This window comes from Eretmochelys imbricata, chromosome 10 (assembly GCF_965152235.1).
Source record: "Eretmochelys imbricata isolate rEreImb1 chromosome 10, rEreImb1.hap1, whole genome shotgun sequence".
Lineage (NCBI taxonomy): Eukaryota > Metazoa > Chordata > Testudines > Cheloniidae > Eretmochelys > Eretmochelys imbricata.
This window is the reverse complement of record NC_135581.1, coordinates 15424399-15447316: the sequence shown is the minus strand read 5'-3', so window position 1 is coordinate 15447316 and position 22918 is coordinate 15424399. Positions and strand designations below refer to the sequence as shown.

Below are 22918 nucleotides of genomic sequence, written 5' to 3'. Positions count from 1 at the left end.
GGGTTGGATGGGGCAGGAGTCCCGGGGGGGGGGCGTCAGGGGGCGAGAAGCAGGGGGGGTTGGATAGGGGGTGGGGGTCGGGCCTGGCTGTTTGGGGAGGCACCAACCGGCCCTCCATACAATTTCGGAAACCCAATGTGGCCCTCAGGCCAAAATGCTTGCCCACCCCTGCTATATGATAACTAAATATATTGCAGGCTTAGCAATCAAGGTCAGTTTGCACTAAAGTGGATTCAGGAAAACTTGAACTAACAGCTGTAAGTTTTCTATTGTTGACCAGTTTCCCTAAACTGGATAGAAGAGAAAAGCCAATAAGTAAGAGAAGTGAGTACACTAACCTCAAATTCTTTATTCTCATATTTCATTGCGTTTCTTCCACCTTGACTTTTCCTTTTGATTTTTTTCAGCTCAGCCTGAGATTTCTCCAATGAATCTAACTTGCTTCTGTGTTCTGTTTGGTATCGCTTTAAAGTTGCCTGCAATCAAAGCATTGAAGTATCTTGCAGTGCATGCAACAATACAACTATCAGAGCACTTATGCGGGCAGCTAAGAAATCCACTGTATTGTTATGATGATTAACATTAAAGCTACAAATGTATCAACTATTTTTCTTCATGTTGGAGAATCTAGTTCAAAACAAAATTCCACTGTTAATTCACTCTCAGGTTTTTCATTTACAATTAAAATAAATGAAAAATGTTACAGAATTTTTTTTAAAATTTAGGATGTAGATAATATTCTCTAATATATAGTTGTACATTACAAAATAACTTATAAAATAAACCAAAGAAGTTGAAAACGTCCCTCAGTAGTTAAAGATCAAATTCTATGTATGCTCCTTTTGTAAATTATCATTTTAAAAAAGCACAAACAGTTGCTATGGCTACAAACAATGCAAATAAATATATGATCTTTTCTGGTATTTAATTCAGTGTACTTACATTCATATATTTTACATCGAGTTCTGTTTTCTTCTCCAGTTCAGATATAATCTCTTTATGAAATTTTTTGAACTTTAAAAGTAAGCAAGTGATAATAGGGTTATTTAAAATTAAAGTAAAACTGTTTTTTTATTTCAAAAAGGTTAGATAGAGTAAAAAAATACTTACACTTTCCTCTAGGCTGTCATTAAGTATCTTGTTTGTGCTTGAAATCTCTATAAGAACATGTCCTGTGGATAAACAAACACCCCTTTTTCTTGTTTCTTTACAGATGTTTGAAGTTGTCAACACACAGTAGACGTGGGATGATACTTTTATAACTAAGATTATAAAGTGAACTAAGAATTTAAGCAGGGCACCTTCTTGCAATTGTTAATCATAGCAATCTTATCCTGAACAAAATAATTTTATCTGGCCACAGTTTTACCAAGCAGCTTACACACACGACTTGAACAATCAATTATCTATGTGAAAGCAACACTGAACCTGTCTTCATGTTTTCTTGCCTACTGCCCTATATGCATGGAACTCCCTCCTTGGACTAGTCAGCAAAGCCACTGTCCTTTCGTCCTTCCTCCTTTAGACCCACTTCTATAACTGCTGTAACTACATGAAATCAGCCAACCAGGGCAAAATCCACAAAGGCATTCAAGAGAAAACAATCCCTCTCAAAAGAGAACAAAAATACAAACAACCCCCTCCCACAACAACCCCCAAAACAAAACAAACCTTTCTCCCCAGACTACATTTAAGGGATCTGGAACCATCAAGCTGCAGACATAGCTAGCCTATGTAAGTGTGTGAATGTATTGTTCATATCCCTATCCTCCCTTCCTTATTGTTTGCCATGCTCAATTTACGTCTGTCTTAAATCAGGCTGAAGTAGAAACCATGTCTTTTGGGTTTGTAAAGCACCTCGCACACGGAGCACAATGGAACCGGTGCTAAATAATGTAAAATATGGGGTGTACAATCTTTTCAGGGAGAAAGATGTGCATCTCCCCCTATTTCTTGGACTGCCCATGTCTGCCCCATCCCACCCAGTCTCCATCCGCTGCACGGATTGCTTCATGGGATTTGGAAAAAGGAGAGAGAAGAATGCTATGGAGATAGCTGAGCTCCAATCCTTCTGGAAGGAAAGAGATCCCCAGTTGGAGGATCCCCTTTGTGCCCAGATCTTGTGGGTGGGAGAGCTGGGCTATCGTTAAGGGGATTTTCATGTATCTGTTTTTCTGGGTCATTACATCCACCTGACAGAATGCTGTGATTGTTTCTCTGGGTATTCTCTGTTTGTAGTTAATACAGCATGCAGGGGTAAATACCATGTGAAGTGAGAGTTGCTATAGTAACTGGTTATTTATATGCAATAGAAAAAGTAAATACAGTGCAGTTGCATAAAAGCACTTGTCTGGTAAGTAGATGGCATGAGCAAGTGAGCCTGTTATTTTAGGACTTCAGGAGTGGATGCACTCTCCTGTAGTATTCCTGTTAACAGAACTCCATCATCACAAAGATATTGTAAATGTTAGACTGGTAATCCCAAACAAAAAACTAGATTAAACTGGAGAAAGCCTGTAGACATTTATCAATAACTTTAAAAGAATATTGCTAAAAGAAACTTAAAACCAAGAAATTCAAATTTAAGGTTACACTTAAAACTAAAACTAAATGTTTGAAAACATATAAATGAAAGGGGTGGGGGAAAAAAAGAACTGACAGTACATTTACTTTAAAGGGCATTTAAGCTTGCCTGTGCTAACTTCTTTTAAGAACTTACTTCCACTCTCTCGGACAGCATGTGAATTTGCTGCCACAGCTAATGGCTGGTGGCGTTGTAAAGATTAATGCAGTAGACCTTGGAGCTCCAAGTACTGACAGCTATCCAACAACACTAGGTGCTGGCTCACTCTCTCATCACCCTTTTACACTCCCATCCTCTGGGTTTCCCCTCCCACCACAGTGTAAATGCTTAGTAAAAGAACCCTTTCACCTGGTGTGTCAAGAATGGAAAACCTGACATGTGAATGTTGTTTTTCTTGTCTGAAACAGCATTCAGGCTGACTGTAAGCCCTCAGTTTTAGGGTCTGAATACTTAGTTAGAAACACATTTTTTCACCCTTATTACAACATGTATCTTGCCAAAATTTATCTTGAAATAAAAAATATTTTAAAAATTACATGTTAATTTAAAAGCTTGCACTAGTTTAGTTTACAAATTTATTTTCTTCATATTTGTATTGGTTACAAAATACACGAGTACATTTTTAAATTAATATTTTTAAAGATTAGTGACCATCTGTTGCATAACATTTTTTCCTCTTTTAAGCAAATTCAACCAAAGCAAATCCTTGTATTCTTCACTCCAGATATAAAACCAGTTTTCATGCTAGAATCCCCTCATTGCTTCCAGTAATCCAGCATCACTCATATGTATTGGCTCACCCATTTCATTTCCTGTTTCATGTTTTGAGTCAACATTTGGAGCAAAAACCCATAGTAAGTGCACTGTGATCTAAGAAGATGCGTGGCCAAATTATAGGCCAAAATCTACCTCAGATATAAATCTGGAGTACTTCCACTAACTTCAGAACTTGGCCCTGTGTTTTTAAAGGGTACTTTAAAAAGAATTTGGCATACTTTTAGATTAAAAACAATATCGATTAAAATAATTTGAAAGTCAATGGGAATTAGGTTCCTAAGTGCCTAAGTAACTTTTGATGACTTTGAGCAAAGCAGCACCTCAATACCTTTAAAAATTTAGGATTTATGGATATTTACATGGGGAAAAAATATGGACTCAAACTGCTCACATGTAGTTGCCCCATTTTCTTAGTATTGCAGATGAAAATTGGTAAAGTTAAAAGCCTTTATATTTACAGAGCATGTGCCGAGTGCTCTACAGGAGACAGAGGAAGACATAATCCCTACCTCAAAAAACGTACAACAGTACCTTTTACCAGAGTATTTCAAACTGTTTCACAAAAAGGAAACAATCTTTTCCCCATTTTATAGGTGGGGGAACCGAGCCACCAAATGTAGTTGTACTCTGAAAATTGACAAGTCAGAATGGCACTACCGTGCTAATTTGTGAATCGTATGTGCTTGATGTACAATCACTTCTGATAACTCATCTCGGCTTTTGAGAATCAAGCTGGCCTCTTTCCATCTCATTCCCTTAGTAACACCTGTGCAATCCCATTCCCATCACATGGGTTTACAGAAGTGCAGTGAATCGGAACTCAGTAAACAATTCTCTTGATGAAACACAAAATGGAATAGAATCCCATTAACTTAATCTTAGCTGTGTTGGTTCTGCAAAGCTAGCATGAAAAACACTTATTTATTTCAGTAAAGCAAATGACTCTATGCACAAATGACTCTATGCACAAAAAGAAAAAAAACCTGAATCATTTGTACTTCGTTTTCAGAGTAGACCTGCACTTTAAAGAAACTTTCTTAGAAGAGACAAATGGAGCCTCACCTTAAGAGCCTATGGATAAACACACTCCTCTTTAGGGCTGGTCTACACACTGTTTTTGTACCATTAAACAAGCTGATTTAGTTAAAATGCAATTCCCTGGTGTGGTCACACATATTGATTTAAAAGTTTGTATATGATATTAGCTTATGTTAATTGTTCTTAATATGAGAATTAGTTTGACTGAAAGACAAAAATGGAACATTTTTAATACTAAAGAGCCTACCTATAAACAAATACTCATATTATGCAAACTATGTAAGCCACTTGAACACGCTTTGAAAATGTCCAATGCCTACACCAGAATTAATAAACACATTATATATGTTACTTGCTGAGGAGAACACTTAAGTATTATTTCTATTAAAGGCAGATTGTTCTGGAAACACCATTCTGGAAACACATATTTTCCAATATGTTGGGAGTGGTCTTCAAGTACCTAAATTATTTCATTCATCCATCTCCTGTTGTTTCATCCATGGTAGTTCTAGTGCCTTAAATATGAAGCACTTCACCATTTTTATTTCATTAGACATGTGAAGAAGAGGCTGTATCTAAGTCATAGGCTACAATGGGAGACAACAAAGTTAACAAGTATTTTTAGGTCCCATTTATATTAGGATCAGTCCCTTCTATAAATTACTCTTTGTCCAAGAGGAAGAATTTTATTGTGAAAGAAAGTTGAAAGTAAAGTCCTTTGAAGCCATTAGTCCCCCAAAATGTGGATAGGATAAAGGGTGCATCAAAGAAATATAACTAAACAAACAAATGTTATTACTATTTAAGTTATTACTATTACTGTGTTAAGTTTGTCACCCTTTCGAAGGAAAGATTTATTGCATGAAGATGGTGTGACCAAAAGGACCCCTGTATTCACATCCCACACACTCGTATAGCCACACGCACACACACTAGTACAGTATAGAGTATATAGTATATAATAGTATAATAGACTCAACTATAATTCATTTGCAAACTAGATACCATCAGATTAGGCCTGAATAAAGACCGGGAGTGGTTGGGTCATTACAAAATCTAAACTTCATTTCCTCATACTAATTTCTCCCTACTGTTACTCACATCTTCTTGTCAACTGTCTATAATGGACCACTCTCTTACCACTTCAAAAGTTATTTCTCCTCCCTTGGTATCCTGCTGTTAATTGATTTATCTCGTTAGACTGACCTAACACTTGGTAAAGCAACCCACATCCTTCCATGTATTTATACCTGCTCCTGTATCTTTTACTTCATACATCTGATGAAGTGGGTTCTAGCCCACGAAAGCTTATGCCCAAATAATTTGTTAAGTCTCTAAGGTGCCACAAGGACTCCTTGTTTTTTTCGCTTTATTTAAAGATTATATTTTGTGATGAAATCTCCAGAAATACTTCCAACCAAAATTGGCAACCCTAAATCCCATATGCCCAAGGGGAAACCCACTGAAGCAATAAAGTACATGTTAACAGACTCTACTGCAGAATGAGGGCCATAGTTTAGTTTATAATGGTGCCTGTCACAAGGGAGATGGCTCCTTAAGGGGAAATGGGCCCTTGTCATCCCCCTCCCCCCAACCTATTTGCCTCCACAGGTGGAGGAAATGAATTAATCATGTGACATATGGTCATGTGACAAAACCAGGCTTCTAGGAGTTAGAAAAAGAGAGGCCTGAGGCTGTGGATGATCAAAAGCAAGACAGGCAGAGAGCTAGAACAGAGGAGTGACCCCTTATGAAGGAGGGGCTAGTCCAGGCTAACCCTAGTTGCAAACTGGTACAAAGAAAGCTCCAGGGAGCAGCAAGGCTCTTGCAGAGACCCTGAAAAACCAAGAGAGCGCCTGAAGACAAGGTTTGCCCCGTGACCTCTTTGAACCACAGAGAGTTGGAAAGGTAGGCAAAGGCTGGTGGAAGAATTCCAGGTAGGAGTGTCTAGGAATGGCTGCTTGAATTATTTTGAGACTCTGAGAATGGTCTGAATTGTTTTCAACTTTAATAAATCAGACCCCAAGAAGGAAAGTACTTACTGGACTTATGAAAGCTTTTTGTGAGTTCTTGATGAATCCAAGAGAGCAGAGGAAGGGAGGTTTCTGCAGAGCCATGGGGTTGAGGCAGGGGGGCACTCTAGAAATGACCGACCCTCTTACAGTGTCATTCTCATAATCAACAAAGTTTGATTTTTATCAAAGTAAACTTAATAATGTGCTGAAGCACTTTCAGGAATTGCCCTTTAAGTCTCTTCAATGTTGGCAAAATTACAGTAAATTAAAATGGAGTCAAATACACAAGCCTTACTATCCTTTTCATTCAATGCAAACTGGTATAAAAATCCTATTGTATTGTAGCATAGGTTGTCTGGTTTGTTTGCAGTTGAACACATAATACAAGTAGGTGGCCTTCCTTTTTTAAAGAATGCTGCAATAATTATTGGCTTAAAATATAAATCTCAAAATCCTGAAAGCATCCCTTTAACTGTAGAAGAGCTTTGTATTGAGCTGGTTCACAAATAATTTTCTCAAAATTTGCTCTCAAGTTACATTAGCCACCATGTTTCAAATAAGTATTTCTAAATTGAATTGTTTAACAAGTTATTAAGACTCAGACAATTCATCTCCTTTGAACTAGGGATAAATTCAGACATTTTTAATTTCATATACACTCTCTCTGATTTTTGAATTATTTTAATCAGCTGTGGGTTGCTTTAGTAAGGTAATTATTTTATTACAAAAAAATCTAAAATGTTTAAAATATTTGGAAATCTCATTGAATTTGGTTCAGAAGACAAGATCCACAACCTTCTTAAATCCATAAGGCCCTGGAAGCTGCCTGGGACTAAGCATATTGGCTCAATGTCCAGACAAAGCTATAGTATTCAACAGCAAGTCAAGCAGAATTGTAACAGCTACTGTTACTAATTTTGTGGGTAGGGCTCCAGTGTTATTTGGAGGTGACGAGCTCCTGCTGCTATTCTTTTCTCTTTCTACAGAGTTTCATTCTTGATTGAGATGAGTAAAAGGCTGATCCTCCACATTAAACCCCTCCCCCCACCAATAAATTCTTCTAGCAAAAGGGAGTAGTAATCTCTTTGTGCACACATACACCCCTTTTCATATGCCTGATTTGACCAAACTCTCAATATCTTGTACAAAAACAGAAGTACAACTGTTTTTACAATTCTTAATTTTTATTATTTTTGCTGTCTTGAGGAATTTCTACACCTCTAAGAGTAGGTCTACACTGCAATTAACAACCCACAGCTGGCTTGTGCCATTTGGGTCAAGCTCATGAAGCTTGGGCTAACAGGCTGTTTAATTGAGATGTAGACATTCAGGCTTGAGCTCCAGCCTCAGCTCTGGGATCCTCCCACTGCGCAGGGTCCTAGAGCCTGAACATCTACACCACAATTAAACAGCCCCTTAGCCTGAGCCCTGCAAGCCTGATGCAGCTGACATAGGCCAGCCAGGAGTGTCTAATGGCAGTGTAGACCTACCTTAAAAGACTGAAGGGGACTAGACTAAGGATAATGTCTTCACTGCAAAATTGACTTACCTACACTCTAGTTACTTCTCTTGAGGTAGCCTAGCTTGAGTAAGAGTGGCCACACAGCCAAATAACACTGGAGTTGCTGTGAATTCACTCATACCACACAGGTCTGATTGACTATACTGATTCTAACCACTACTCCTAGGAATTAGATTACACATTGCTCTAAGAGTTATGAATGCAGCCAAGGATTCCTGATACCCCAAATTCTTCTGCTGTCTCTCAAATTGTTGTGACACACACTTTACCAGTGGGCTATACATCTACTCTAAAGCCTGATCCCAACAGGGGACTACAACCTACTTCTTCTACCAGTTACTCCTATAGTTCAAGTGGAAGTGGCTGTAGATTTGAAGGTCCTGTGTACAAACCCTGATGACCATGTGGTGGTGGCTGGGGAACAGTATACAATGACAGAGTATCCTAATGTATCTGCCTAAAAGGGCAGAATTAAAGTTGCATAACTAACCTTAATTCTGGCTTTTCTTTAGTTCTGTGTGCTTTGACTTTGTAACTTCAATGCTCTCAACATTTAAGAGTATGACTACACAGCTGCTGGGAGCAAGTCCTGCAGCCTGAGTTGACAAGCTTTTGTTTGCAGGGTTTATGCTTGTGTAACACTGACAGACCCTGGTCATCAGTGGGCAGGATTGAATCTGGGACCTCTGGAGCTTAGTACATGAGCCTCTAGTGCATGAGCTAAAAGCCAACTGGCTGTTACCTTAGGTTGTAGAGCAGACTCATTAATCTCTTTCTTTATGTGGTCTCAGTGCCACTAGATGTGACAGAACACCACACCCAGGAAGTGTGTGGGTTACACTAGCATGCTAAAAATAACAATGTAGATGTTCTGACTCAGGCTGTAAAGCATAGGGAGGAATGTGGGGTTCAGAGTCCAAGTTCCAGCCTGAGCCTGAACATTGAAACTACCTCTGCAAAGTTATTTCTAACACGCTAGCCTGAAATCTGCTAACATAAGTCCATCTACCTGGGCTGCGAGACTCACTCCCAGCAGCTGTGTTGACATACTCTAAATGGCCCAAGGAGTTGCTCATGACTTACCACCTGGGGAAGCTTATAGGGGGCTTAATACAGCTACATGTAACTAATAAAACTCAGTTGGTACTACATGACAGATCAATCAGAATATTTTACATAAGTTACAGATGAAAATCAATGCTGAAGAAAGGGTTGAATGTGCATTTTATGGATTTTTCTGTCTAACTTCATTAGGCCTGACCTACTAAGTGGTTTAAATAAAGAAAATGAAAGTTCTTAACTAATATGCTTTACATACAATATAATCATGAACTGCTTACAAATAGTCACTCCCACACAACTACTCGCAAGAGAAATAAAATATTTATAATGAAGACTTTACTAAACTTTCCATTTATCCAATTTAAGAACACTGTCCCCAAACCAATCTTACTACTTTTAAATATCAGTGAAAGATACTTGTTAACATTCAACATTCTGTACAACATTGTGTACACAACAATGTGTACAACATTCTGAAAAGGAAATGTTTTTATTTCCTTCTGTCAATTTTCTGTTAACTCAGCTTTTTGCCACTATGGTTTGATCTCTCAATCATTATTCAGACAAACTGCTTGATGGACTAACCACGCAGCAAGAACAGCAAGACCAGGCCTATGTTAGGTTCCACAGTATGTCTTTTAAAAAAAAAAATCAGTTTTACACTAAAATATTTTTTTATCTAATGTTAATCAACCAGATGTAAATGAACGTTAAACTTCATCTTGTTTTAAACAATTGGTAAGTTTGCATTAATTTTAATGTTAAAAAAAACAAACAAACAAAGCAGGTGCACTATAAATAATGGATGAAAAATGGCAAACTTGTTTTCCACCTGTCACACCATTGCTAATAACTTTGATCAAAAATATGCCTGTAGCAGTCTTTAAAGTGTACAGGAAATAGTTTACATTAATACATGTGTATATAAAAGACTGACCTTTTATAAGGCCCTGAAAACATTATATGTAATGGCTTTGTTGAGCAATGTCTGAGTTCTAATCTTGTTGTGGCTGTAATGATTACACAAATCAGGCACAAATAGAAAATAAAGTTACAACACCACTATAGGTCTGAACATGCCTGCATGAAGCCATGCTGTTCTTTAGGCAGATAGTAAAGGAATACTAAACATGTGAGTTGGTCTTTACTCTTGCAAGAAGACTAGAACAGGCAAAGCATAGTTAATAGCTGGAACTGAAGGTTTCCGGTGCTTAAAAAATAAAACAGAAGTGGTACCTATAAGCTATAATGTAGTTCTGTTCTGGGTGGTCTGGTCCAATTTTTAATATTGGAGCTCTCTGCATATCTTATCAGTTTCTCAGTCCCAGCATTGTCAGAAACCTCTTAACTCTAAAATGAAGAAATTAATGAAACACAAATGATATTGTAAAATCTCAACTGGTAGAGTCCTAAAGAAGTTGCCTTCCATTAGTAATGGCCGACATCCACAATTTCTTGATTAGATCATATATTCCTCAGGCAAGAACAGTCTATATTTTGTGTCTTGTATAGGCCTTAAAATATTGTCATCTCTTTATTAATAAAACATATGGACAATCACATACGTATATTCAGTGACCTTCTCCAGGGCTGGTGTTAGGGTTGCCCACCCTTCAGGATTGTCCTGGAGTCTCCAGGAATTAAAGATTACCCTTTAATTAAAGATTATGTAATGTGATGAAACCTCCAGGAATACATCCAGCCAAAACTGGCACCCTAGTTGGTGTCATCTAGGTCTCCTATTTTTACCCTATTACTCTCCCCTGCAAGAGAAGCTTCAATAGCACACAAATATAATGAAAGCTCAAATGTCATTCTATATGTATATGTAATTAGTTACTTACTCCCTTCTGCATTAGCAGAATAATGTTGGAAGGAAACGCATACTATCAGATGTGGCCAACAATGGACATATGTACAGATCTGTGGGAGTGGCCCGCTGCACATGACACTCAATACCCCAATCTAAATATGTGACCACACCCCGTTTGGACAAGCCTCACAGTTCAAAGAGCTGCGAGAGGGAACAGAAGCCACAATGTGAAAACCTGCATCTAAATATACTAGACCTGGGCACTCGCCAGTCAGTGTGTTGTACATATATGCAAGCAAGGAATGCACCAAAGGTTTGTTTGGCTCCTATGGTTTACATGCCAATCAAACAAGATGCCTACAAGACTAACCTATATAACACGATTATCCAGCACAGCCAGACATACTACAAGACAGCACCCGTTCAGTGTCTTTGCTGTTACCCACAAATCATGCCCAAGGCATCAGATTAATATACACCATTGCAGGTGTGTTGAGGTTTTTTGTTGTTTTACCTTCAAGGAGTCGTCACACATATGACAGGTTTCAGAGTAACAGCCGTGTTAGTCTGTATTTGCAAAAAGAAAAGGAGTACTTGTGGCACCTTAGAGACTGACCAATTTATTTGAGCATAAGCTTTCGTGAGCTACGCTGTAGCTCACGAAAGCTTATGCTCAAATAAATTGGTCAGTCTCAGGTGCCACAAGTACTCCTTTTCTTTTCACACATATGGTTACAGATGCATTGTACTGTGGTCTGTACAGTCAGGGTTCATACATGAGTGCATGTACAGTAGGTGCTTGGATGTGGTGTGTATAGAAATGAGTCAGAAAGGGGTGAATATGCTAACTAGTACAGCCTAAGAAATCTGCATATCTTTAAATTAACCACCCTGACACTAAACAAAGGACAGTATACGGTGAGGCTACTCGTTACCCCACAGCACTCTCACTGGGGCCAGGAAAGCCCACTTTAGAGTGTGGATTGTAGGGGCTCTTAAGAAGTTGTTCAAGCTAGCACATTTTTCCAGTTATCTGTTTAACATTATAGAATAAAATCTTTAGCAGTCCATTACATGCCTTCTCATATTGAGTAGCAGTGCCAATTTCTTTCTGTGTTCTCTGCTATTAATACTCTCTTCCCTAACATCAGTGTCCCTGGAGTTGGTCTCAGTGGGCTGTCTTGAAGGACACAGTCTATCCCTTGGCTTTTTGTTTTTTTTTCTCATGGCTGTAGGAGTTACCAACATTATAAAATTCAAGTTTCATAATGGAAGTTTTAAAACTGAAGTTAAAACAATGCAGCTGTGTATAGAACAAACATAATTCTCCTCTAACCTTAGAAGAACCAGCTGTAGTAGCAGAAGCTTCTAAGCATGTGCACCCCTTGAAGTGCCCTCCCCACTATCACTTGGTGCCCATATTGCAGAACTTCTTGTGCTCTGTGTTTTAGGAAGGGAAGGATTACATAATCTGAAGGAAGAAGAGGGGTACTTTAGGCTTAAATTAGTGGTGGTTTGTCCTGCTTCGCTGCGGATGTTAGCATGGAACATGAGGGCTGACGCTATTTCCTAGCTTCCAGTGCTAACTGCAGTGTATGATTCGCTGACTATTCACTGGCTGTATTCTATTACTTGTGATCTCTTCCTGCTAGCAATGATTGTATGCAATGAGGGATCATGCATTTCTCTTGCTTTCTGGTCATTATTTGGTTGGAACATTCCTAGTCTATCTATGCAGCAATTTTGGAGAAAGCTTCTGAAATCTGAGAAATTGGCTGCTAGGATTTGAACAGTAGGCTCCTTGGGCCATCATCGGAGGATATACATGGGCACCATCTGCAGGCTCCTTTTGGGTGTGCTACCTTTAGTTGACAGAAATGTACACAGCTACCTCTATCTAAAGAGAAACATTCCAGTTCTGCGGTGGCATATAATGTAGGGACCTGTTAAGGTTCTTACAAAGCACATGCCTCATGTGAGCAATGCAAAGCTTCAGCTCCTCTAGACAGCTAATCTTAAATAACTTTCTCTCAGCCCTGTTCATGGATTTAATTTAAGTACATAAATCTGGTTAGTTGCTGAAATACAATCTGTCTGATTTTTTTCCACAGTTCCTGAATATGTATAGCTCCCACTAGGTGCTCAGCATCTCTAAAACTCAGGGCAATGATTAGGTGACTAAATATGGACTTATTTGCTTACATTTAAAGATCCAGGTTTGAAAATTCTGCACATAACCCCTACGGCTACACAAACTTCCATCAATTTGTTATATACAAAATAAAAAAGGAGGAAGGAAAAGGCTCCAAGCAAAAATACCTATACTACTTTTTTGCCAGAATTGGTGTATTTATTAGGGCTGTCAATTAATCACCGTTAACTCACATGATTAACTCAAATTAATCGTGATTTTAAAAAATTAATCACAGTTTTAATCACACTGTTAAACAGAACACCAATTGAAATGTATTGAATATTTTTGGAGGTTTTTCTACATTTTCAAATATTTTGATTTCAATTACAACACAGAATACAAAGTGTACAATGCCCACTTTATATTTTATTACAAATAGTTGCACTATAAAAATGAGAAACAAAAGAAATAGTATTTTTCAATTCACCTCATGCAATACTGTAATGCAATCTCTTTATCATGGAAGTGTAACTTACAAATGTAGATTTTATTATATAACTGCACTCAAAAACAAAAGGTTGATTTTCTCTTTTGGTGGTTCGGGTTCTGTAGGTTTCACATCAGAGTATTGGTCTTAAGACTTCTGAAAGCATGCTCCACACCTCATCCCTCTAAGTTTAGAAGGCACTTCAGATTCTTAAACCTTTGGTCGAGTGCTGTAGCTATCTTTAGAAATTTCACATTGGTACCTTCTCTGCGTTTTGTCAAATCTGCAGTGAAAGTGTTCTAAAAATGAACAACATGTGCTGGGTCATCATCTGAGACTGCTATAACATGAAATATACAGCAGAATGCAGATAAAACAGCAGGAGACATGCTATTCTCTTCCAAGGAATTCAGTCACAAATTTAATTAACACATTTTTTAACGTGCATCATCTGCATGGAAGCATGTCCTCTAGAATGGTGGTTGAAGCATGAAGGGACATATGAATCTAAGACATCTGGCACCTAAATATCTTGCAACATCGGCTACAACAGTGCCATGTGAACACCTGTTCTCAGTTTCAGGTGACATTGTAAACAATAAGTGGGCAGCATTATCTCCTGCAAATGTAAACAAACTTGTTTGTCTCAGGGACTGACTGAACAAGAAGTAGGACTGAGTGGACTTGTAGGCTCTAAAGTTTTACATCGTTTTGTTTTTGAATGGAGTTACTACTTGTACATAAATTCTACATTTGTAAGTTCAACTTTCAGTGATAAAGAGATTGTATTACAGTACTTGTATGAGCTGAATTGAAAAATGCTATTTTTATAGCAAATATTTGTAATCAAAAATAAATATAAAGTGAGCACTGTACACTTTGTGTTCTGTGTTGTAATTGAAATCAATATATTTGAAAATTTAGAAAACATCCCAAAATTTTAAATAATGGTATTCTATTGTTTAACGGTGCGATTAATCACACGATTCATTTTTTAATTGCTTGACAGCCCTATTTATAAAAAAAAAAAAATTGTTTTTACGTTCTGAATGACCAAGTAAAGTAGAACCCTCAAAAGGAAAAGAGAAAAAACCAGGCTGTGCTTCCATGTTTGGAAGACAAGATCTAGGAAGCCTGCATCTCTTCCTCCCACCCCTTGCATTATCTACTGTGGATTGGAAGTTATAAGCTGATACAGTATGAAACTAGATCAGTCATGACAAGAGTGTTTTAAGTACAAAATGAAGAGCTTATCCTTACAGAAACAGAGGTCAGCCATGCGATGATGATGGGATATCTAACTGGTAGGTGGTGTATGGACACATACTTGTCTGGATGAAGTATTTTCTCTCTCCCTACACCTGCACGCGCACACACTATTGTTTGGCCAAAAATCTGACAACATTTGAGCCAAATAACCATAGAGGAATAAAAGTCTCTCGAAAACCCAGTAATTCATTCTCCATAATATGCCACTTATATCAACACATTTTTCTTTCTAAAGAAAATAATTATCCATAGCACTGTTTCTGTTTTGAAAAAACAGAGAACACAGTACAAATATTGGGTGACTCATATTAATGAGTCACCGATAGGGAATTTATTGACAATTATTTGTCACAATTTAATACAAAATGACACAATTTTTGGACTTTAAGATGAGTGCAAATGTATAAACACAGTTGGTTTAACTTAATAAAAAAATTTTAAACTTGCTGTACAACCACTTTGAAACTCCAATTTCAAACACTTTGACAGTAAAACTTATTCTTTCAGACCCACTTTGTATCTCGTTTTCAAGATAGCTTCCTGTATACTTAATCTTTTTTTAATTAAGAAAAATGTTAGTGGCTAGTTTAAATTTAACTTGAGTTAGGAGTGTTCCTTAATCTCTGTTTTACTAATCCTTTTTTAAAAAGAGCTGGTCCTATATAGTAACTCATGCTACAGCAGCAGGTAGACTTTTTTGATTTTTTTTTTCCAGAAATTTCAGTTGACTGAGGTGCCAGAGTGGTTCAGTTTTTGTTGGCATCACTTCATTTGCCTGTCTGTCCACAACTCATTTTATTTCAAATAGTAAAATGCTTGTCATTTGACATCATTTGACATCATTTCCTTTTCTTTCTGTCATTATACAACAGAAGAGAAGTCCTGTGCTAGCAGGGAGATGAGGCCAGATAACCTATAGGCTTTTCTTTAGAGTCAATGAGCTAATAAAGAAAAGGGCACTCCATGTTTAGCTTTCTAAGGCAGGTGAAACAGGATTACAGTTCAAAGGGTCTAATTATACCCTGGCTTAATGAGGCACAACTCCAGTAAAATCAATGAAGAAGCACCTACTTAAGCCAGGGCTGAATTTGGCCCAAATTGTGTAAGCAAACTGTTCTTTTTCTGCTTGGCTCTCTCACTAATGAGTGATACCTAAGCAGTGTATTCTGGTAGGTGTGGAGATAGTTAGCTCTCCAGCTTTTTAGGTTAGAGCTCAAGTAACTGTCTTGCTTATTACTCAGGAAAGGAAAAAAGTAGTCATCTGTATGATGGAAATAATGGCAAGATAACATTTTGGGTAAATGTTTCAAGAAGCTAATGCCCTCCATTAGAGGTGTAAAATGGGAATTTTTCAAGGATAAACTTCATCCTTTGTTTTAACTAAGGATACCCCCTTTAGTGTGTGTGTGTTTTTTTTTTACAAACAAAAAAAACCTGACAACTTATTTTCTAGTTTGTACTATTTCTAAAATTGTTTGATAGGAATTGCTTCTCTACATGCTCAAGATTCCTTGTAAGTAAAGTTCCTGATCGCTACAAGCGATGAGGCAGAACAAAGCCTATTAGAACTGACATGTATTTGGATTTTCAAGAACATTCCTTTCAGTGTATCGTTTTCATGTCTGACATCACAACAGACTACAATAAAAGTTTGAATTTACAATATTAGCAAATACAATCCTATTCACTTTTGAAAGATTAGTGAAACTATCAGAATCACACAATCTTCATTTGCTAATGATAAACACTTGTAGTGCTGTTTAACATCCCAGATTAGTTAGATCTGAGAAGAGATTTTTAAAAAAGATAAGATTGTAATCTGGATTTCACAGAAGTATCCAACTCACACTTTTTTTAAACTATCTTACTACAAATATTATTGCTTCTATTTCAACTGAAAATTATTGCAATAGTTATAATAAGCCAGAGGATCAAACAGTTCTATTTTTTTAAAAAACTCACTTGAATCAAACTAAGCTTCACTCTAAATATAAAAGCACCATATCTTTTCATCAATTTTCATACAAAACTTTCATTGGCTCAATGTGGGTTCTAGTCATGTAACAATGGAAGGTTATGGCCCTTAGTGCGAGCAGCCAAACTCTGAGGGAACTACAACTTGGAGATTGTAGAAGGCCAAGGAGTCTGAGGAATGTTCATTTAAATCATAAGTGTAAACAAGTATATAATTTAATAACACAGTTCCAGAATCATTCATTGCTTCTTATAGTACTTTGCACAATTACACCCAGGAAACAGTTTTAGCACATATAAGATATGCAAAGAGTTTGTTTTTAGTAAAATATTAAATGTGTCCCTCAGTATATCCACACACTTAACACTAATACAAATTACTATATAAAACTGTCAATTCCAGGCAATATTCTTTATTGACCAGCCCAAATATTTACTATACCAAGCTTAATACTGAAGTATTTGGTTTTAAAAAACTAAAATGCAGCACAGTTGTGTAAAGGATAATTTCATGGTCTGAACAAGAGACCTGTCAGAGAAACAGCTGTTATGTTTCAGGAACAGAATGAACAAATGCTGCTGTCTTTTTTTTTTTTTTTTTTTTAAATACAGGTTTCAATTCTCAAAGCTTCTCTAAGTACTTGTAAAGTCACAATTTGAAGAGTTCATGTGACTTTTTTTTAATTCAACATTGCTTTCAAGAGTTGGTTCCTTTCTTCGTCTTACAGTATACCTCGAGGTATACTGGATATAGGTACAAATTCAGGTTAAATTTGCAAAAACTGCAGGATCTGGTCCGTACTGATCACCTTTAAGGCCTTGGTAATTAAACTGTAAAGTAAGAAGGCAGTGCATACTATTGTGGTGTTTCACTTCAACTGTTCTGAAGCAAATGAATCTGAGAGCTTCATATTGACTTGAGAAGTGCTAAGATATTCAGTATGAAGCCTCTCTACCTTCTGTCCAGCTTTTCCCCAGATTCTGTATCGTTTTGTTCTCTCATCTCAAGAAAACAGCTGTTTTCTACCTCCAAGTTTGATTTCACTTACATTCTGTCTTTTGTTCTCATTTCTCTGTGTATTTTGTCCTCCCCTAAGTTGTTCTGTTCTTCCCCAAATCTTCTGTAGTTTTGGTTATACTCTCAGTGTCACTAAATTTCTTTACTGTATACCCTTTACTGTAAGTCCAGTCTTCTGCACCATTCCAGGGAGCCTAACATTTTTCAGCTCAATGTGCAGTAGTGGTCAAAAAGGTTAACAGGAACTATTGGAAAAGGGACAGATACTAAGACAGCAAATATCATAATACCATTATGTAAATCCATGGTCCACCCACACCTAAAATAGAGTATCCAGTTCTGGTTGCCCCATATTAAAATGGATATAGCAGAACTAGAAAAGCCCATTTTATAACCATTTAAAACATTATCTGAAAGGCTTTATCTGCCAGTGCTTGAGTTTAGAATTCTATTTTATTCCTACATCATCTGATGACATTACTATCCCTTTAGATGCTAGGTGATGCCATAACCACAGAAGAAAAGCAAAACCACCTCCTCCCCCTCTGGAAGCAAACTTCCATTTACTAAGAGTTTGTAGTAGGACCAGGGCTGTTTCTTTATGACATGGGATCGTAAAAACATCCTTTTACATTCAAATACAAAATTTCAGTAGTTTTGGCCAAGATTTTTAGTAGTGACTAATTTTGGGTGTTTCAATATTTGGGTGCCCTACTGAAGACACTTTTATAAGTTTCTGATATTTTTGTTTAGAAAGCCCTGAGCACCTACCCTCTGAAAATCTGGCCCCTTTAAGGTGCCAAGTTGGGCTTCTGTACAGAGGCACCTAAAACCAAAATTTTAGAAGTGACTAAAGTTATTTTTATCCTATCTATTGGTGGTGAATGAGGCATATTTTGATAAATGTTGTTTATGTTGAAGACCAGCTCAAACAGAAATAAGTGGGAATTTTGCCATTCTCTAAGACAGAGAAGGCCCTACAGTATTTCCTTTAACACTTGAAAGTAAAATGTGCTGAATACCTCTCAGGCTGACATTTGGATGTAGCCAGCACATGCTGATAAAGTTACTGGAATTTTTCCCTTTACCTTTGCAGGTCACCTTTAGAACAGCTTTATTTGTTTAATAAACCACACCAGTTCACCTCTAATCAAGCGAAACAAATTCTGAGAAACCAGTTCACAAACAGACATGCATGTTACCAAACCACAACACAATTAGTCACAATTGGCTTTCCTTGCCCGTGGAAGACAACAAAAGTTGTATGGTAGAGGTCCTGCAGGTCAAGAATAGAGTGTATTGGCAAATCTGTGAGGAAGCTCACAAGAGGCCTGGTTCTTCTCTGTATTACATCAGTGTAAGCCCAGAGTAGCTACTAGAATTGTGGAATTGCACAACACTTTTTTACAAAAGGGTAGATTACAGCAGAATTTGACCTCACTTTTTTATACATGTTCTCATATTTGCAATTATTGAAGAATGTGTCACAGTTAAAGGCTAAGATACCACATCACCTGAGACCCGCTTAAAAAAAGTATACTACTTTGTCTCTGAAAGGGTTCAGTGTTGTTTATAGGGCTTTTTAATAATGTGAAAACTATTTTTTTCAGACTTCCTGAAAGTATTACAGTACTTCTTCCAGTGTTCTGACCTTTTGTATTCTACAACATGTACTTTATCAGACTTGAATTTTTTCCAGTTTGACTTCTATCTTCTCAATGAAAATAAAGATGATGTTGTATACCAACTATAAAGTGTTTGTGTGCAGTGTTCGGGGTTTGAATATGGTGACTGTCAGAATGAACTTCTTAAACCCTACTTCCAATACACACGTTTCATAATTACTTGGGGGAATAGGCTATTAGTCCAACGATTAACATAATTTCAGTGTCAATAAGGAGCGCTCAAAACTCAGATCTTTTGTAGACTCTCCTCCACTAAAGAAAGGACTGCAAATAAATTTTGTAGTTAGCCCTAGAATACCTAGCAATGATATTTTTAAAAGGAGGAAAAGCCATTTGAAGTTCTGTAGAGGCACACTTTCTGTACCTTCTAATCAGTTCTTTAAAAGGAATAAAGTTAGCAAAGGCATAACTAAGTTTTTTTTATTAGCTACTGTCTTTTTATATGCCTTTTTTACACAATTAATAGCATTTTTAAATTCTTGTGGTTTTGTACTATAGCACAGAAACTATAACAACTAGACTTACTTACAAAGCAAATAAAAGAAAACTACTATATCAGGAACTGTTTGCTTTTTACTGTTTGCTGTTCTGCCACTCCCTCAGTTTGAACATACAATGTGAAGAGTCACACAATGGTGGCTTCAGAACAAATCAAGAAAATATGAGCAAACACAAAGAAACCAACATTCACTTCTCAAGAACAGCTTAACTCTTACCATCTTAGACCATAGAAATATTACAAAAAAATTCAGTTCCTCTCACCAGTTGGATCCTTGTACTAACAAGTAAAATCACAGGAGACAGAGCTATGAGTTCCCTGTTTGTCTTCTATATACAGAACTTTAGAGAAGGAGACTCTTATTACAGCATAGTTTAAAAAAACAGACCAATTCTGTCACTAGTTTTCTGTATTGCTTAAAGGCTATTGAGGTATCATAGTGCTTCTCTCTTACCACACACCTTCTCTGGCTTGATTCTGCAATGAAGTCATAATCCTTTGTTGAAAACAAACAGTTGTCATGGAAATATTTGTGGTGATGTATTCGTAGAATTAGTATTATGACTTCACTGCTAGCAGAACAAGGAGAACACTGATAGGGTGTTTGGAATTTTAGCTCAAATGGCAGGAATCTTATGAAACTTATAATAATGTAAAAGTAATTATACTACCACAGATTTTAATATTTCCTGGAGTTTTAGGTCTCTTTCAAAGGCTGAACTTCAAAAAGAATATTGTTAATACCTATATAAGATTATGGAAGAAAGCTTAAAGTAGGGTTTAGATTTTCAAATATATGTTGCTCAGATGACTATCAAATCTTGTTCTTAATGTATCATGTGCTAACACACCCCCCAATCTTGTTATCCAAAATCCAACATTCATATCTAATATGAAATTTTTTTCCCATTGCTATGTAACAGAGTACTACAAACTTTGAAAAATACATTTATGCACAACTATAGGTACACAAGACCAGGAAGAACTATGTGACATTTATAAAAACATCATCTTATCTTTGGAGTTTAAAATTTAACACCTCTTTAAACAAATATCATTTTGCTAAGGTACTAAGTAAAAAAATAGTACATCTAAAATTTAAATACAAGTCTCAAGTTTATGTAGACCCTTCCTTCTACCCATCATATACAATAAGATTAACGTATTGTGGCTAACCCTTTAGTTAGTCTTGATTTCCCTTATAAAATAAGTGAATACTCTTGGGGATTTCCTCTTTTTTTTTTTTTAAATTTAATTTTTCCTTACTGGTAATCTTTGTCCATCATCCCTAATTCATTTCCTCCTGCTTCTGAACTTTTTTTAAGTTGCTCCTCTATAAGATATAGAGTCAGATAATAGCATGACCTAGCCTAGAAACAGACTTGGGAGGAACATTGAAATCTTCAACAATGTTTGGGTGAATAATCAGGTGACTCATAGGGAATTCATGTATCACAATATAGTAAAATTCTGGGATTTGTTCAGTCCTCTGTAATAAAAATCAGAGGGTCCTACAAAAGTCTTCCTGGTTAGCCTGATGTCAACTCTTTCAGGGGTGTATGTGCCTGCAAAAAGCAAGAGTGAAGAACTAGAGAAGGTAGTTTTTTGTTTTCCCATTTAAACTCATAACCAAGGAGGGAGGCAACATGAGTTGGCAAAAAAATTTAAGTGTACTTCCTTCAAAGAGTTGTACTGAATTTAGCAACACAGAAAAGTGTTCAGCTTGTGAAATTTGAAATGGGACTGTGTGAAGACACTGAGGTGGATGGGCATTTTTCCTAGGACTGAAACTACCTGACACTGGTACAATCTAGTGCAGCAGTTTTCAAACTGTGGGTCGTGACTCCATCTTAATAGGGTCACCAAGGCTGGCTTAACTTGCTGGGGTCCAGGGCCAAGGGATAAAGCTCCTGTTACAGGCCCCCCTGCCTGGGGCTGAAGCCCTTTGGCTTCAGCTTTGACTCCACCTGAAGCAGTGGGGCTCAGGCTTTGGCACCCCCACCCCGAGCAGTGGGGCTTAGGATAGTTCAGGCTTTGGTCCCCCCCATGGGGTTGTGTAGTAATTTTTGTTGTCAGAAGGGGGTTGCAGCGCAATGAAGTTTGAGAACCCCTGATCTAGTGCATTCCAAAGATACATTTTGCTCTTCAGAAGTATTTTTGTGAGCCCATCTGATAAGTCTCTGAGAGGGGTAATTTAGCAGTATCAAGGTGAAGGATTCTAGGCAGAGCAGTCACCCCAACTCTCCCTTCAGTAAGAGGCTTCTACAAGCTCCCTCATCCCAGCAGCTCCTTCCAGTGCCTAACTGTTAAAATCTAATTAGTTCAGTGAGCCCCCAGCTGGGAAGGAAAAGTATCCTAAGCTGTAATTTAATGAAATGTGATATACAGTTTTACTTACCCAATTCTTTAGAAACTGGAGATGCAGTTGCTATTTCTCCAATCTTTGCAACACCATCATAATATGCTCTTCCAGCCACTATCATAGCTATAGGGAAAACAACAAGAGTACTCAGCTTGTGTGGCATTTAAAAAATTGAGTAAATTATGAATTACCATCCACCAGGAAAGGGTGGATATTTTCACAGTGCCTGCCTGGGGTTCAAACAGGTTGCACAAACTTGGCTTTCTAACTTTTGGGAATTATTCTAGGGTATTCTCCAAGTCCAGTCCAGCGCCTGTTGACATCAATGGAAAAATTCTGACTTCAACAGAGGCGGGATCAGCCCCCAGTAATAGTAAATGACTCACATCTATTAATAGGATATAGAATTCCCAGAAAGCATATGTTTTTAAATGACATAACATACCTGTACAACCAAAAAACACAGGTCCTTTCTGTCTTTCTTTAGATTCATATGCCCTCTTAGTTCTTATTAATATTAATGGACACATGGAAAAATTATACTCCATTGACTGGATTATTCAACTTGAACTGAAATGGATTTTAAAGTCTTATGAGTATGGAGCATTGCAGCTGACTGGCCTCATCACTCGGTAAATAGCAAAGCATGTTACCACACAGAAAACCTGCATTTAAAAGC

General features: G+C 37.2%; 1 protein-coding gene across 2 annotated transcripts in view; it reads right to left on the bottom strand.

Annotated features, from left to right (window-relative positions):
• Nucleotides 1-22918, bottom strand: part of BAIAP2L1 (BAR/IMD domain containing adaptor protein 2 like 1) — a 64259-nt gene that overhangs the window by 18933 nt on the left and 22408 nt on the right. For both annotated transcript variants that reach the window (XM_077828994.1, XM_077828993.1), the window contains exons 3-6: nt 22276-22362; nt 1111-1172; nt 943-1014; nt 339-476 (exon numbers count right to left, since the gene is read on the bottom strand). In XM_077828994.1, coding sequence (XP_077685120.1) covers nt 339-476; nt 943-1014; nt 1111-1172; nt 22276-22362 — 359 coding nt within the window. The remainder of the gene's footprint in view (nt 1-338; nt 477-942; nt 1015-1110; nt 1173-22275; nt 22363-22918) is intronic.